This window comes from Entelurus aequoreus, linkage group LG21 (assembly GCF_033978785.1).
Source record: "Entelurus aequoreus isolate RoL-2023_Sb linkage group LG21, RoL_Eaeq_v1.1, whole genome shotgun sequence".
NCBI lineage: Eukaryota > Metazoa > Chordata > Actinopteri > Syngnathiformes > Syngnathidae > Entelurus > Entelurus aequoreus.
The window spans coordinates 22,637,940-22,656,763 of record NC_084751.1 but is presented as its reverse complement, the minus strand read 5'-3'; the positions used below and the strand labels follow the sequence as shown (position 1 = coordinate 22,656,763).

The window sequence follows — 18,824 nt, the reverse complement described above, 5'->3', positions numbered from 1 at the left end:
ACAACACTACCGCTCCTCCCTGAATCACGTTCGCGAACGACAACACTACCGCCCCTTCCTGAATTACGTTCGCGAACGACAACACTACCGCCCCTCCCTGAATCACGTTCGCGAACGACAACACTACCGCCCCTCCCTGAATCACGTTCGCCAACGACACAACACTAAGAGGGCGCCCCTTAGTACAGTACGTAGTACAGTACAGTGCAGACATTCGCGGGAGAAGCAGCAAACTGCGTAGGGACTCGCGTTAATCTAACAACAACAACAGTTGCAGTAGAAGGGATAATATTAATAATAATAATATGAATCAGAATTGATCCCCAAGGAGAAATTTATTTTTGTTACAATAACTGTGTAAATAATAGCCTATGTATATGTACATACATTAGTTATTATTTTTATTTTAAATCTTCTCAAAACAGCCTGCCCTACACTTTACCCCCCGCCAGTAGACTGCTAGTAGACTAGTAGTCTACTCTCATAACTTTATGTGTTGAGATAATGGGGACGTGTGTTTGTTTTCATGTGGCTTGTTTTCATGGGATCTGCAGTTCTTTTGACTGTACTGAATCACTAGAATCAGTGACTGACACAGCGCCACACTGTGGCCGCAGTTCAGTATGTGAACCGAATCACTTCTGCAGTTCTTTTGACTGTACTGAATCACTAGAATCAGTGACTGACACAGCGCCACACTGTGGCCGCAGTTCAGTATGTGAACCGAATCACTTCTGCAGTTCTTTTGACTGTACTGAATCACTAGAATCAGTGACTGACACAGCGCCACACTGTGGCCGCAGTTCAGTATGTGAACCGAATCACTTCTGCAGTTCTTTTGACTGTACTGAATCACTAGAATCAGTGACTGACACAGCGCCACACTGTGGCCGCAGTTCAGTACGTGAACCGAATCACTTCTGCAGCAGCAGTACAGTTTAATTGCAAATCAGCATTATTATAATGATGATGATAGCTACTAAACAACATCAACAACAACAGTTGCAGTAGAATGGATAATAATAATAATAATAATAATATGAATCAGAATTGATCCCCAAGGAGAAATTTATTTTTGTTACAATAACTGTGTAAATAATAGCCTATGTATGTGTACATATATTAGTTATTATTTTTATTTTAAATCTTCTCAAAACAGCCTGCCCTACATTCCCCCCCCCCCCCCCCCCCCACCGCAGAGCAGAGAGCGAGAGCGAGAGCGAGAGCGTTGTCGTTCACTGAGTGATTCATGTCGTTAATCCGCGGTGAACGAATCGTTCGCCCAGTCCCTCCCCCCGCCCTCTCATTGGCTGCGTCGTTCGCCGACGTCGAGGGTTCAGTGAGTCACAGAATGCGCCAGTTCCACTCATACCGGCATGGTCGCGGCGGAGCTCAACTGAACTGAGAAAGGAACGAATCAGTTCATGAAGTGATTCGGTTCAGTACGTTCACTCAAAAGATTCATTCTTTCGAACGAATCGTTCGCGAACGACACAACACTAGTCCCCAACCTTTTTGTAGCGGCAGAGTGCAGACGCTTGAAAATTTGTTTTTTTTGTAATAGAGAAATACAATCATGTGTGCTTACGGACTGTATCCCTGCAGACTATTGTTCTACATTGATATATAATGTATATATTGTGTTTTTTATGTTGATTTAATTTTTTTTTTTTAAATAAAAAAAAAAAGTTTTACATTTCTTGTGCGGCTCGGTATCAATCGGTCCACGGTGGTTGCGGACCACTGCTCTAAGGCCAAGTCCACACTAACACTTAAACGCATATTTGGGATTAAAATAACCTCCATCCACACAAGTGTAGTTTTAAAACGGTCTGTCTACACGCAAACGCATACACTCGCTGTCATGCACATTTTGTCTAATCGCCTGAAAAAAGCCGCAACACCCGACTTAGTGGCATTATAACTCCTTTGTTTATTTTCATATACTATACGTACACAATGACATGTACATTATCTTTAAACCAGCCTGCACCTACGCAGAGCCCTGGGAACATTGTGTATATTTTTTTATCCAGTGTTTAACAATTGACCTTTTTACCTAGAAAACCCACACGAGGGTCATTTGACCCCTAGTCCCCTGTGGACACTCCTTTTGTTATGAAAATGTGGCTGTTAGTGGCACATGGCAGGGGCCACTTGAGCCTGTGTGGGGGAGGGGACCTTACATCTCAGGAGGTTCTTTTGAGAGCAAGTTTAGTTCTTTAGGATCAACAAGAATGAAGGGATCAACACTCTGACATTTATTGTTAAAAAAAATACAAAACTAAACATATTTACAAAGAATGAAAAAGCAACTGTTTTCCAAGTTTTGGTGTGGAGGGTTGTTGCAGAAGCAATTGTTATTTTTGTGTGCCAAAAATAGTTAAAAAAAATATATTTACAAAGAAAAAAGCATATTTACAAAGAATGAAAAACCATGTCCATGTAAACGTGACTGACATACATTTGAGCAGTCACTCACAATCCTGGCACTGCCATTGCTCCTTTCGGCATTTCCCACATGTATAACGGTAGCAGTCAACACAGCGCACAGTTGCACGATTGTCCTTGCATTGGATTTTAGCCTGACACTTGGCTCTTTTTCCTAGTTGTGGTGTGGAGGGTTGTTGCCGAAATAATTGTTCCTTTTGGGCCTTTTTCATACCCACGTGGGAGTGAGCCAACTCTTTTGCAAGTTCCAGCAGGAAATCCACCCGTCTCTCCTGCCTCCCGGTGCATAATTGATAGAGCACGTGGGCATTCAGTGCTGCAATATCAATCATGTTATAGAACACTGCTACTGGCCAGCGCCGTGTTCCTGCACCATCTGGTCCATGACATCGACGCCGCACTTTGTTGTGTTGTACTGTGTGATGGTGTTTGGCTTCTTTTTGGTGGTATCCTGTGTCTGAATGGTGCTGTGCATGCTGCTGAGAACATATACAGTCTTCCTCCGCTTGGGCGCATACACCGTCAGTGTGGCACCAGTGGTTGAAAATACCTGGGTGGTAAATTCATCGCGGTACATCTGTCGAGTTGACGGTGGAATTTCTTTGCGAATCTTGTTGACTGTGCCGAGGATGGTTGTATTCCGGCTAAGTAGTCGTTTTGCAAGTGACAGTGATGTAAAGAAATTGTCCGTGGTAACATTTCTGCCCTTGTCCAAGAATGGTTCCATCAGCCTCATGACTACACTCTCAGACACTCTCTCCCCACGAGGCCGAGTGTCGTCCTTGCCAAGATATAGGAGGATGTTGCAGACGTATTTGGTTTTCAAGTCACACGCCACCCAGAACTTGATCCCAAACTTGTCTGGTTTAGATGCAATGTACTGTAGGAAACAGCAGCGAGTCTTGGACGGGAAAAGTTGTTCGTCAATGGTGATGTGTTGACCAGGGATGTAGGATGTGATGCAGTTGGTGGCAAACAATCCCCATATGTTTGAAATTGCAGCAAACTTATCGGTCTGTGCTCGCTCGCTGCGGGTGTCTCTGTCATCAAAGTGCAGGTGATGCATGATGTTTTGGAAACGCCCTCGGGACATGGTTTCGATGATCTGTGGGCTTCCCAGGTTTTTCGACCAGCAGTCACGCAGTGATGGCACCCTGATGATTCCCCGCATGATGGTGATGGAAATAAAAGCCATTAGTTCAGGGAGGCCCATGAACCAATCCACATGCTCCGTTTGCTTTGCATGTTGAACTGTACAGTCTCGAATGATGCCAAGCATGTCCAGAGTGATGAATCACAGGAAGCTCTGAAGACGACTTGTGATTGACCTCCTGGCCTTAGCTGTTGGCTCTCCATCTGCGCTGTATGGCGATGGCGGGGTGAAATGTGGACCCGTTCCCACCTGTTCTTCATGCCATACTGTGCCATCTTTCGCAGTCTCTGTCACATCAGTCCCCAGCCGAGCTCTCTTTGTTGGTTGGGGAGCAGTCTCCTCATCTGTAGTGTGAAAAAAAAATGTAATTATGAGCAATGGGAAAGTCAAATGATATCACAAATGCAAGCATAGAAGCAAATAATAATAATAATCCCAGAACAAATTAATATATGGGAATTGGGAAACACTGATGATATGTGTCTGCAGGCAGTAGTACAGTATATTTATTTATTTATATCATCTATTTATATCTATTTAATATATAATAACTAAATATAAATAATATTAAAACATATTTATTTATATCCATTTATCTCTCTATATATTTATTCATTACATCCATTTATCTATATATATCCTGTCCATTTATTTATTTACCTATACCTATGTCTGTATATATGTTCAATGAAAGTTTTGTAGTTCAATTCAAACTCTATATATTTATATACTATATAGTATATAGATATACACAGAGTTTGAATTGAACTGAGTATTCGAACTACCTAATAATGGATATAATGATATAGTACATGTGCAATGAAGTGTATATAATTTTTAACATCAGTACACACTACAAGGAGGACGCTATATCAGTTTTTTTTTAGTTGCTTGGTCGCTTTATACTTATGTGCACGGTCGCGCCCGGCTCCATCTACAAAAATGGAAGCAACACACCTAAGTTAAAGTACCAATGATTGTCACACCCACACACACTAAGTGTAGTGAAATTTGTCCTCTGCATTTGACCCATCCCCTTTTTCACCCCCTGGGAGGTGAGGGCAGCAGCGGTGCCGCATCCGGGAATCATTTTTGGTGATTTAACCCCCAATTCCAACCTTTGATGCTGAGTGCTAAGCATTCAGCATTTAGAGTCTTTGGTTTGAACTCACAACCTACCGATCACAGGGCGGATACTCTAACCCAGTAGTCACCAACCTTTTTGAAACCAAGAGCTACTTCTTGGGTACTGATTAATGCGAAGGGCTACCACTTTGACACACACTTAAATAAAGGTATGTGAACCCTATTATGCACGTTCCATTTTGTTGTTGTTTTTTCCAATCCTTTAAAAAAAAATCTGATTTATTTATTGGATTTCTATAATTTAATCAACGCAACGAAACATAACAGATCAATATTGTAATGGAAGTTGAACTTAAAGCACCATCGTACAGCAGAGTAGTCACGTGGTGCGTCATTCGCTCCAGGAAAAATAAACATTTAATCATGAATGCTCAATATGTATTTGTAGCCTACTTAGTCATTTTGATAGTAGGCTAATATAGTGTACATTGCCTTCATTATATGGGCTTATGTAAGGCTTTTAATTTTTGGCGGCTCGAGACGGATTAGTTTTTTGGTCCAATATGGCTCTTTCAACATTTTGGGTTGCCGACCCCTGGTCTAATGGGATAGGTGAAAGTGAAGTCGGAGAAAATGCAGTTGTTTACAAAATATTAAATGTTTCTCTGCGGCCCGGTAGCAAATGCGTCACGGACCGGTACCGGATCCGCCAACAGTAACCATATGATTAACACATTTGTGAAAATAAACACAACAACATGGAACATATCATTCTCATCAGCTAGTATTTATCTTACCCTAAATAAGATTGAGTACAATGATCAGTGGGGGTATATATGACATAATTTAAGAAGGTAAGGCAATAAAGGGAACTAATTGATTCTTCTTTGAGTGGTCCTCTCTGTCAACAACGGATTGCGTATGTGTTGAATTAAAACATAAAATTCACTATTGAATAGTTGTTTTTTATTATACAGAGAGGAGCATATTGCTTATATAGATGACAATAAAAAGACTCATTCAAAAAGCATATTTATTATATATAAAGGTTTATTTGAAATAGGGACCGATGCAGAAACATAGACATCTGAAACAGTTATCCAATGTATGCATCATAGTGTTTGTAGCCAAAGCTAATTTACAACACTTGTCCCCAACAACAACAACAACAACAACAACAACAACAACAACAACAACAACAACAACAACAACAACAACAACAACAACAACAACAACAACAACAACACAGATCCAACATCATTAAAATAGGAAAATAAAAAGAATAAGGCAAAGATGAGTCAATAATAATGATAATAGTAATAACATAGACAAAGTGCAAACTAGATAAAAAACAATAATAATAATAACACAGACAAAGTGCAGACTAGATAAAAACCAATTAGTAAAAACTAAATATGGGAACACAATTGTTTCTCAACTAGCCACAATTTTGTTTGTTTTTTGAAAGTGATAAGTGCAGGTATACTTTTCAAAATGTCATTATTGAAAAGGCAGTCTGGGCAAAAGATGTTCTACGGAATGGAACGCAACAGTTGCCTTTTGACATTGCTTGGGTGGTAGATCTGGTACCACGTTGCAGTGTTAATATAATGACAATACATTTCTGGCTTTTAGTATTGAACGAGTACATATTTGTATCATGCAAAGTTCTCCGTGATAACATCCAGGGTATCACCATCATTTTTAATGTTATGGTAAAGCATACAATTATGATTAATTCCGAACTACTTTGAGTACTAGTAGTTTGACATCATGTGACGTTGAAGTAGCCAATTTTTGATTGGCCGAATCCTTTCCCGCTTCAGCTAACCAATCATTGAGCAGCAGTCTTGTGTATATAGAGTCTGTTCCCTCATTCGATGGTCTTTGAGTTACGTATCTCTCAACCAAATCATGTCTGGACGCGGCAAAACCGGCGGCAAGGCTAGAGCCAAGGCTAAGACCCGATCATCCCGGGCTGGGCTTCAGTTCCCGGTGGGTCGTGTCCACAGGCTGCTCCGCAAAGGCAACTATGGCGAGCGTATCGGTGCCGGCGCCCCCGTCTACCTGGCGGCAGTGCTCGAGTACTTGACTGCTGAAATCTTGGAGTTAGCCGGCAACGCAGCTCGCGACAATAAGAAAACTAGGATCATCCCCCGCCATTTGCAGCTCGCCGTCCGCAACGACGAGGAGCTCAACAAACTCCTTGGCGGAGTGACTATCGCCCAGGGCGGTGTCCTGCCCAACATCCAGGCTGTCCTTCTGCCCAAGAAGACCGAGAAGGCTGCCAAGAAGTAAGACTGTTTTCTGTAAGGAAGATCTCCACAACGGCTCTTTTAAGAGCCACCCACTTATCTGTAGTGAGCTTGTTTCCATTGAAGAGACTTTGAAAATATCAGTTCTCAGGGTCTGATTCCGTTTGACTGCCTTTAATGAAACTAACAAATCTTAGCCTGAGTCAGGGGTCGGCAACCCGCGGCTCTAGAGCCGCATGTGGCTCTTTAGCGCCGCCCTAGTGGCTCTCTGAAGCTTTTTCAAAAATGTATGAAAAATGGAAAAAGATGAGGGGGAAAAAAAACTTTTTTGTTTGTTTTAGTATGGTTTCTGTGGGAGGACAAACATGACACAAACCTCCCTAATTGTTATAAAGCACACTGTTTGTATTAAACATGCTTCACTGATTCGAGTATTTGGCGAGCACCGTTTTGTCCTACTAATTTTGGCGGTCCTTGAACTCACCTTTAGTTTGTTTCCATGTATAACTTTCTCCGACTTCCTAGGACGTGTTTCATGCCACTTCTTTTTCTGTCTCATTTTGTCCACCAAACTGTTAACGTTGTGCGTGAATACACAAAGGTGAGTTTTGTTGATGTTATTGACTTGTGTGGAGTGCTAATCAGACATATTTGGTCACTGCATGACTGCAAGCTAATCGATGCTAACATGCTATTTAGCCTAGCTATATGTACATATTGCATCATTATGCCTCATTTGTAGCTATATTTGAGCTCATTTAGTTTCCTTTAAGTCATCTCAATTCAATGTATATCTCATGACACACTATCTGTATGTAATATGGCTTCTAATTTGTTGCGGCTCCAGACAGATTTGTTTTTGTATTTTTGCTCCAATATGGCTCTTTCAACATTTTGGGTTGCCGACCCCTGGCCTAAGTAAAGGCCAAATTGACATGAGTCTAGGTGGCTTGTTATAGACGTGTCTACTAAAGACAGTGAGGTTTTGACACCATGCTATTAAGTACAACAGATACTAGATCAGTGGTTCTTAACCTTGTTGGAGGTACCGGATCCCACCAGTTTCATATGCGCATTCACTGAACCCTTTAGTGAAAAATAAAATGTTTTTTTTCAAATTCATGACAAAGTTATGTTTTTGGTGACACTTTAGTATGGGGAACATTTTCTAAGTAAAAAAGACTTAATTTAGAGTTTTTTGGACACTGGGGGAACATATTCTAAGTAACAAAGACTTAATTTAGAGTTATAGGTTTAGGGTTAGGGTTATAATAAGGCCATGCCGAACAAGGCATTAAGTACTTAATGACTAGTTAAGATCCATTTGCATGTTAATAAGCAACTAATTAATGGTGAATATGTTCCCCATACTAAAGTGTTACCACATTTTTTTACTGGTGCACAAAATGAACTGTGCATGAACATCAACTTGTTCAAACAACAAAACCAACACAGTGCATAAACTCACAACAAATTACACGCCTGCAAATCAGTCTGACTTCTGCTGTTGCCGTATCCGTTATACGCCGATAGGGAGAAGTTTTTATTTACACAATGAGTCTGGTGTGTTTTGACCTCCGCCGAACCCCTGACCCCGACTCACCGAACCCCTAGGGTTCGATCGAACCTAGGTTAAGAACCACTGCACTAGATGAAGTGATTTTGCATTGCATATAAACAGATGCTTGTACCACAATGGCATTACAAAATATAGTTCAACAATATATATTTTAATAGCATGTAAGCATGCTGTCTTTACCCAAATCAATGAGTATAGAATAGAATGGACTTTATTGTCATATTTATAGTATGATATAATGAAAAATTGCAATGTCTTGACTTTGTGTATATGTATAGTGTGCAGATATTGGAGGTTTGTTTTTTCCTCTCTGATTATATTTTTGTCTTTAACATGAAATGCTGTGTAGTTTTGTCATAAAAAAATTGCCTTACGAGAAAGAAGCAATGTCGAAAGATATGTAATTTTTGCAAAATCATTGATATAGGAGTTTTGTCTTATTAAAAACAATGTATTAAAGCTATATCATTGGCTGTATACATGCCAAAGTTTCATTATTCTAACAAGCATGTCATAAAACACTTAAGACCAAAATTTTATTCCACTCTTTTTGTCGACATTTGCCAAAACGTTTAATACACAATTATATGCAGAATTTAGTGTGTCTTGATTCGATTCAATTACGAGTCTATTATGTTCGATGGGAATGTGTACATGTATTCCAAAATCGAGAGTAGGTTAAAATTCCTCCATAGTTTGGTTTGCATTTAAACTACCAAGTAGGTACTTCAAAAAGCCAGCAAATCAAGTGAACAATGAAATGGAAACACTTTTGATGGTAATTTGATGTAACAAAATCATATACACTTACATTGCACCATTTTCCTGCTATTTGTACAAGTAATTGCTCCATTTCAATAACATTTGATAAAACAATGCAAAATAAAGAATGTAATTCCTTCACGTTGAAGTTATGGCGGAGGGGTGCTGCTCACTGAATGACTGGCCAACCCAGATGACTGCAGCAGTCCTCTCTCAGGTCCGCAGTTATGTAATAAATTGGCTGCTCAGGAGAGGTAATGATCATTGTAATCCACACACATCTATCATTCATCATGTCTGGAAGAGGCAAAGGAGGGAAGGGACTTGGCAAAGGAGGTGCCAAGAGGCACCGTAAAGTTCTCCGTGATAACATCCAGGGTATCACTAAACCAGCAATCCGTCGCCTGGCTCGCCGCGGTGGAGTCAAGCGAATCTCCGGCCTGATCTATGAAGAGACTCGTGGAGTGTTGAAGGTCTTCCTGGAGAACGTCATTCGTGACGCTGTCACCTACACGGAGCATGCAAAGAGAAAGACCGTGACCGCCATGGATGTAGTCTATGCTCTCAAGCGACAGGGACGTACCCTGTACGGCTTTGGAGGATAAATAAATCACTCTTGTCAAATACTCAAAATCAAAGGTCCTTTTAAGGGCCACCCACACCACTAAGGGTTCCTGTCCTCACTCATAATCATAAGTGCCTCAATTATGATTTTTGATCCGTTATTTTTACTACAGCTCTCTCATTGCATTCAAATGTCCACACATGTATAACAAAGAACTAGAAAAATGAATCCACTACAAATAAAACAAAGACAATTTTAAGATACTTAAACATTGCTACGCCTCATTTGATTGACTAATTGTCTAGTTGACAGACGAGTGATGCATGTGCATAAAAAAGGGCTCCCAAACGGACGGCTACCAATGTTCACTCAAAAGAGCTGTTCAAAAAAACCCAATTTGTTTGCGAATGTCACATCTCTAATGTGTGATGACTTCACTCTCTGCATGATTAATGATGAAAGGACTAGCGGTAGAAATGAATGGATGGATACTGGTATGGCAGTTTGACCGCGTCAATGTGTATCTGGCTATTTGGACACAAACGTGACACAACCTGCTTACAATGGAGCATATGTGTGTGCATATTCTCACGTGATTCAGTAAGGTGGGAATTCTACTAGTACTGTTGCTAGTTCTAAAACTGAACTTTAAACTATAACATACACCGTCCGTGGTAATGTTTTACTTTCCCAAATGTTACAAGTTCAGTTCCATTTCGTCATTTAGGTATCTTTACAGTTCACAAACATCCTCCGATGTAAACGAGGGAGCCTTTTTTTTCCTTTTTTTTTCAAACTAGCATCGGTGTCTAAGAGTATTTATAATTTATCCGATATTTGCATTCGTGACATGCAATTATGTTTTCCATTTCAACGCTTTCAACACTAAAGTGCCGTTCAACAAATGTATCATGTGACGCTGGAATCCCGGGCAGACAGAATTGTGTGGGAAATGCGTCAGCCAATCACAGAAAGGCGTTGGCACAGACGTATTTGCATGAATTGTATACAAAGACACTGGCCCGGGTGTCTGACCGTCAACTGATATACCCAGCAACTATGCCTGAACCGGCAAAGTCAGCGCCCAAGAAGGGCTCCAAAAAAGCCGTCACCAAGGCGGCCGGCAAGGGAAAAGGAAAGAGGAGAAAGACAAGGAAGGAGAGCTATGCTATCTATGTGTATAAGGTACTGAAGCAGGTACACCCTGATACCGGCATCTCGTCCAAGGCCATGAGCATCATGAACTCATTCGTCAACGACATCTTCGAGCGCATCGCTTCTGAGGCGTCCCGTCTGGCTCACTACAACAAGAGATCCACCATCTCCTCCAGAGAGATTCAGACTGCAGTCCGTCTCCTGCTGCCCGGTGAACTGGCCAAGCATGCTGTGTCAGAGGGCACCAAGGCTGTGACAAAGTACACCAGCTCCAAGTAACTTGCTCCGATGATATCAACATTCAACGGCTCTTATAAGAGCCACTCACCTTCACTCAAGAGTCGGGTCCCTGATCACTTCATATTTGGTGCACAAATGGCACAACATACAGTTTGCTCATGCAGTTGTAACAAATACCATATATTGCTTGATGAATAAAAATGGGTTTATTATTAAGGCTAGATTTTTGTGTGCAGTTATACACATTTGGGTCATTATAATTTGGTTGAGGTAAAAAAAATAATAATCCTGACTTGTTTATCTTATATTATAATGCAATACACCAGTGACACTGGTTCTCAAACTTTTTTCACCAAGTGCCACCTCAGAAAAAACTTGGCTTTCCAAGTACCACAATAATGACCAACATTATGGGGCGGTATAGCTCGGTTGGCAGAGTGGCCGTGCCAGCAACTTGAGGGTTCCAGGTTCGATCCCCGCTTCCGCCATCCGAGTCACTGCCGTTGTGTCCTTGGGCACGACACTTTACCCACCTGCTCCCAGTGCCACCCACTGGTTTAAATGTAACTTAGATATTCCAAATAAAATGAAGGTAGCAAAGGTAATTCCACTCTTTAAAACGGGAGATAAACATAGATTCACTAATTACAGACCAGTGTCACTACTGTCACAATTTTCTAAAATAATTGAAAAAATATTTGTAAAAAAATTAGATAGTTTTATTGAAAAGAACATGCTGTTGAGTGAGAGCCAGTATGGATTCCGGACCAATAGATCCACTGCTTCAGCTGTAATGAATATAATTGAGGATATAGCAACAGCAACTGATAATAAGAAATACACTATAGGGGTATTTATCGATCTTAAAAAAGCATTTGATACTATAGATCATTCTATATTATTGTCCAAGTTGTATTCATTTGGTGTGAGAGGAGTAGTTTTAGACTGGCTAAGAAGTTATTTAGATAATAGACAAGAGTTTGTGGATTTTATGGGTAATACATCTGAACAAATGAGGATTGAATGTGGAATTCCACAAGGTTCGGTTTTGGGACCAAAATTGTTTATTTTATATATTAATGATATATGTGAGGTATCAAAGTTATTGAAATTTGTATTATTTGCGGACGACACCAACTTTTATAGTTCGGGACACGACTTAAAAGCATTATCAAAAATTATTGAACAGGAAATGATTAAACTTAAGAGATGGTTTGATGCCAATAAATTATCATTAAATGTAGAAAAAACAAAGTTCATGATTTTTTGTAAGAGGAAAAGGGAGGAAACGATCAAATTGTCAATAAATGGAATAGATATTGAAAGGGTTTCTGAACTTAGATTTTTAGGAGTGATACTGGATGACGGTCTGACATGGAAATCTCATATTGCACATCTGCGGAAAAAGATGTCTAAGAGTATTTTTATATTAAATAAGGTAAAATATGTGTTAGATTATAAGGCAATGCGTATATTGTATTGTGCACTTATATTGCCATATATCAACTACTGTGTGGAAGTGTGGGGGAACACATATAAGAGTAACATAAAGGCATTGTATCAACTACAGAAAAGAGCTATAAGGATTATTCATAAAGTAGATTACTTAGAACACACTAACATATTATTCATTAATTCAGGTTTATTGAAATTACAGGAGCTAGTAAAGTTACAGACATTATGTGTCATGTTTAAGGCTAAAAGCAAAACATTACCAGCAAATTTACAAAAAATGTTTGTCATCACTTCTGAGAATGAAGAGCATAGAAGAAAAGGTCATTTCCAACATCAGTATTCAAGGACAACTTTAAAACAAATGTGTATATCAGTGGTGGGGGTTAAACTATGGAATTCTCTTTATAATGAGATAAAAGATTGTAAAAATATATTCAAATTGAAAAAAATATATAAAGACAGAACAATAAAATCATATGGACAGCCATAAGTGTTTACATTTTGCTTTATATTTATTAATTTACTTGTTTTTTGCCTGGTTTTGTATCTGTTTTGTATCATCCTGTGAGGTGTACCTGTATATTACTTCTTTTGTATTTTTGTTCGGTTTGTACTTCATGAAGTTTTGCACTTGTGTTTTTTTGTTTTGTTTTGTTTTGTTTTGTTTTCGTTATATTTGGATGTAATTGTTGGTTCACATATCATTAAGTAAGACTATGTATTATGTGAAGGGGGCAGGAAAATATAAGATTTTCTTCATCCTGCTCCTTCTCAGGCATTGGTGTGTAACGGTGTAACTGAATAATTGTGGTAAAATTGTCTATCAAAGATGCACATCAATGAAGGAGATAAATAAAAATGATGATGATGATGATGATATTGGGTTTCACTATGTAAAAGTGCTTTGAGTCACTAGAGAAAAGCGCTATATACAAATAGTTCACTTCAATTAATGCACAGTAGCATACTAGGCCTAAATATTCATCTAAAACAAGGCAGAGGTTTTGTTTAAGAAGTATATTTATTATTTTTTGCCACTGTAATATTATACGCAGTTTGAACCGTAACCATAAGTTTTAATACTTATTTAAGTGATTATGTGGCGTACCATTAGATAGAGCCTACCACAGTTTGAGAATCACTGCAATATACAGTTTGATATATTCTATATACATTCTATATATATATATATATATATATATATATATATATATATATATATATATATATATATATATATATATATATATGTGTATATATATATATATATATATATATATATATATATATATATATATATATATATATATATATATATATATATATATATATATATATATATATATTAGGGCTGGGCAAGGATTAAAAATTTGAATCATAGTTAATCGCACTAATTCTCTGATTAATCACGATGAACTGCATTGTATACGCAAAACCCAATAATGAATTAAAAAGTAGTGTGTAGTGCACCGTTATTGGAATATTCTCTCATATGAACAAAAGCGCCAAAACATTTGTTGTGCAAACACAATTTAAATCAGTACTTGTTAAACAGTAGCAGTTAAAAAGCATATTTTATGAAAATCAACTCAAAAAATGTCAATACAAACATTCAAGTTTATTGCCTCTGCCAGGGTATTTAAGTTATCCTGTTTGTTATGGAAAATAAATATAATCTACATACAAATCCCTGAGCCACAATCATGACATCCGAACAGGCAATTTCTGAGGTAACAGCAGAAATATTTTCCTCTAATTTTCCTTTCCATAATGCCTTTTCATTATAGACAGAACATGTGAATGCAGCCCCCACTTGTCATCAATATAATGCACTGTAACTCCGAGGTAATTATGCTTACCGATTGATGTCCAGTAGTCCCCACTGAGAGCAACTACAGCTGCACGTTGTAAAGTTGTCACTTTTACAGTCCTCTCCTTTTCATACAACTCGTGTATTCTTGGTGCGTCTTGATGGCGGCTCATACGTGCTGTCACTTGTTGCGATGGCGGGCGTCTTCCACAACACTAATGGGCCTACAGTCTGTAACTATCCACTTCGCTATGGCATTTGTTAGCTTCTCTTGCTCTGGTTTATCTATACTTCTCCCGCACGCTGCGTTTAACGTAGTCTGCCGAAGCCTGGCTCCACTTTCTGCTTTGTTGAATGGTTTGCTCGCATCAACAGTGTGCTTCGCGTTAAGGTGATATTTTAGACTGGAAGTACTCCTGTGATAAGAAAATTCAGCTTGGCAGTGGCTACAAACCACTTTGCTTCTGTCAATTCCGCCACCTAGAAGTACTTTATAATGAAAATGACCCTGTAAAAGTTCTGTTGAGTTACCCTTCTTCTCTATACTTGTTTTGTTTTCTTCCACGTTTTCCTTCCTTTTCCGCAGGAGCCAGCAATAGGCGTTAACAAAATAAAAGCATGTAAAAAAAACATACGCAATAACGCGCGATAAAATATTTGTCGGCGTTAATAGATTGATGGGTTAACTCAAAATTAACGCATTAACTTGCCCACCCCTAATATATATATATATATATATATATATATATATATATATATATATATATATATATATATATATATATATATATATATATATATATATATATATATATATATATACATATATATATATATATATATGTATATATATATATATATATATATATATATATATATATATATATATATATATATATATATATATATATATATGTGTATATACAAAAATGTGTGTATATATATATATATATATATATATATATATATATATATATATATATATATATATATATATATATATATATATATATATATATATATATACATATACATATACATATATATTTTATCCACAAAGATACAATAAGTCATATTTAGGTTCATTTAATAGTTAAAAAAATGTTAAATAATGGATCCCATATTCCAATATATGACTCATTATTATCTAAACTAAATGCAGTTAATTTCTACTGATATCATTTCCATAGCTTGTGTATACCAGTCAGTATGAGTTGGACTATCAACATCTATCCATTTTTTTAATGTTACCGTTTTTGTTTTAAACAGCTGTAGCCCTGTTTATTTTGTTTGTTTATTTAATAAAATTGTATTTTATTTTATTTGAGTTTTTTTTTTTTTACATGGGAGCAGGTAAAAATAATATGCTAAGTAATCAAAACGTTTACTAAGATGATAACACAATTAACTGACATGTTAAAGTATAAATATGAGACGAAAATGTTGACAGAAACGAAATCCAATCATTACATTTTGTCTTGTCGATAGGTGGGACAAGTTCGTAAATTGTCCAATCACAACTCTTTAATGGTGTACATGGAAAGAGGGGTGTGGGTCAGTTATGAACAACAGTTGAGCTTTTCCTTCATCAGGTCATATCAGGAAGTCACCGCCAAAAGCAAAATGTGTGGCTTTAACATGTTCCACAATCTACATCGTAATATATGTACACCAGGGAGAAATTGAAGAAGACACATTTCAGTTTTACTCCTATGATGCCATCAGCTGGCTAGTCATCGATCGTGACATCTTTACAACTGTAAGTGAAATCTATTATTTTCTGCTATTGGTGTTGCGCCAACAATTGATTCCGTGCCAAATATGTATTCCCGCCGCCGCAAAGAGTGCATATAGCTTTCGGGCTTCGCCTATCTACAACTGATTACTACTGTACATGTAAGACAAACACTTATATGTGTGGTTATCATAAGAATATGGGTTTGAATTTGAATTTATTTAGGCCTTAATCGTGTCCGATACATGACAGAGTTGGCCATTTCTATGGCATTAATTAGATTATAAAAGACTGGTATTGATCCGATGTTGATGTGGTAAAACATCTTTCTTGTTTAGAAGCTACATGTAATTTTAACTGCTCTTGCTGGGATGGGCTGCAGCACCCCCACGACCTCGAAAGGGACAACCGGTAGAAGATGGATGGATGTGTATACATACAGTATATACACACACATATATATATATATACACATATATATATATATATATATATATATATATATATATATATATATATATATATATATATATATATATATATATATATATATATATATATATATATATATATATATATATATATATATATATATATATATATATATACATGCGTATACGTAATTACCTCCATACACCTGCCAACAACTACGGTTTTCCTGTAATGAGCAGTGTTGGGTTAGTTACTGAAAACCAGTAACTCGTTACAGTTACTAGTTACTTTATTTAAAAAGTAACTCAGTTACTAACTCAGTTACTTACACCAAAAAGTAATGTGTTACTGTGAAAAGTAACTATTTAGTTACTTCTTTTTTTCTTCTTTTTTTTTAAGGCTCCCAATAATGCCCTTTTAGCCCTTATGTCAGTACTGTTATTGCACTGGAGAATAATACAATGTGTTGATCAACTTGACATGCATTTGCATCACTGAACTCTGCTAAGCAATGTGGTCTACATACAACACACAAAGACAAAGATATGTTACAAAGGCCAATTTGTTTCTGGCCAGAACAAATCGACAAAACTATTTTAAATAGCTGCAACATAACATACATAAGTAACAAACAGCATAATAACAACATAGCTGTAAAGCAAGAAAGGCACACACTACATACACAAAGCCTAACCATGCATTTTTTCCTCAAGGAATTCTGACACAAAATCATGTCTGCAGCCCAGAACACTCTACACATTTCCCCAGTTTTAGTTTAGAGATAAGGAAAGATTGGCCTGGCCAACTAGGATCCCTCTTTATGTTTGTGAACTTTATAGTCCATACATTTAGAGTGATGTGATAATCAAACACTCTAGAAGTCTAGAATGAAAGAGTATATAAGATAATTGACACCAATGTTCCCTCTAAGGTGCGCGCCTGTGCAATTGCACACTGCTCAAGCGTCCTCTGCGCACGGCAAATCTATGCCACGCACAAAATCAAATAAAAAAATAAGCGCATAACAATTTTCGACACGACACGGACACGACAAAGAAAACAGTTTTCGTCATCCTTGTTCAAATATTGTAACTTCTGTCGAGACGCTTTGAGGACATGCATTCCATCCATCACTTTACTGAGCAAAACTCTTTATTGTCGGCCATAAACACATCACCAAAACATTAGTAAAAAAATTATATCTAGCAAAAGTGGTCATTTTCTGCAGTACAAACCAGACCAAAAGCAACTTTGTTATATCAACAGCATCCGCTCGCTCTTTCTCACTTGCGCCAACACATGCACATATGGCACTTAGCCAGTGATGCGTTTACAGCCACACAAAAAGTCGGACAACTCCAACACCACACATATAGTGTCATTCCAGGTCGTTACACTATGATTTACCAATCAAATGTGTGCTTATTCTAGTGTCATTTATTAGGAATCTTAATTTATTAATATTAATCATGAAATGCTGTTAGTATATTGAATAAATACTGATAAAAATATATATTTTACAAACAGGAAGTTGCAGGAATGTACACATGATCCCCTGCTTACATCTCATTGTGCAACATGTGAATGTTTTAATGGGAACTAAATGCAATGTCTGAAAGGGGTACAAATTATTTCCAAAGCAGGACCTCCACCCAGACAAACAATACAAGTACACAGTTCATGAAAAACTATATTTTTTGTTATTGTCATTGTAAGTGGGCCTAAACACTTATATTAGAAATGGAAATGACTGCTGTTATTTGATTGTAATAATAAGAGAATGTTGTCTGTCTATCTGTGTTGGCCCTGCGACGAGGTGGGGACTTGTCCAGGGTGTACCCCGCCTTCCGCCCGTATGCAGCTGAGATAGGCTCCAGCGACCCTGAAAGGGACAAGCGGTAGAAAATGGATGGATGGATGGATGGAGATTGAACTTGTTATTTAGTCAGGTTTGGGACAGGTGTGCTGCTGGTGTAGCCACAGTGTGCATGTCTGATGTTGCTCACATGGTCTCCACTGAATGCTCAGGGAGTTTTTGCATTTGCTCACACATGAAAAATTAGAGGGAACATTAATTGACAGAGTGTATACATTCAGTGCTGAATGATGAGCAGAGGCAGAGTTAATCCTTAAATGGTGGTGGTGA

At 37.8% G+C, this 18,824-nt stretch overlaps 4 protein-coding genes across 4 annotated transcripts in view; 3 read left to right on the top strand and 1 right to left on the bottom strand.

Moving 5' to 3' along the window:
- Positions 1-9,942, top strand: part of zgc:163040 (uncharacterized protein LOC100038789 homolog) — a 30,281-nt gene extending 20,339 nt beyond the window's left edge. The window contains 1 exon segment of the mRNA XM_062031166.1: positions 9,575-9,942. Coding sequence (XP_061887150.1) covers positions 9,575-9,891 — 317 coding nt within the window. The 3' untranslated portion in view covers positions 9,892-9,942.
- LOC133638496 (uncharacterized) lies at positions 2,399-15,046 on the bottom strand. Its single transcript, XM_062031165.1, has 2 exons — positions 14,561-15,046; positions 2,399-3,948 (listed from the first exon to the last, which is right to left on the bottom strand). The coding sequence occupies exon 2, from the start codon at positions 3,728-3,730 to the stop codon at positions 2,798-2,800; it is 933 nt and encodes a 310-aa protein (XP_061887149.1). The 5' UTR covers positions 3,731-3,948; positions 14,561-15,046; the 3' UTR covers positions 2,399-2,797.
- On the top strand, positions 6,592-8,965 carry LOC133638498 (histone H2A). The gene has a single exon (XM_062031168.1). It carries the CDS (start codon positions 6,605-6,607, stop codon positions 6,986-6,988), a length of 384 nt encoding a protein of 127 aa, XP_061887152.1. The 5' UTR covers positions 6,592-6,604; the 3' UTR covers positions 6,989-8,965.
- LOC133638500 (histone H2B 1/2) lies at positions 10,911-11,365 on the top strand. Its single transcript, XM_062031170.1, has one exon. The coding sequence runs from the start codon at positions 10,911-10,913 to the stop codon at positions 11,283-11,285; it is 375 nt and encodes a 124-aa protein (XP_061887154.1). The 3' UTR covers positions 11,286-11,365.
- Positions 15,047-18,824: the final 3,778 nt, after the last annotated feature.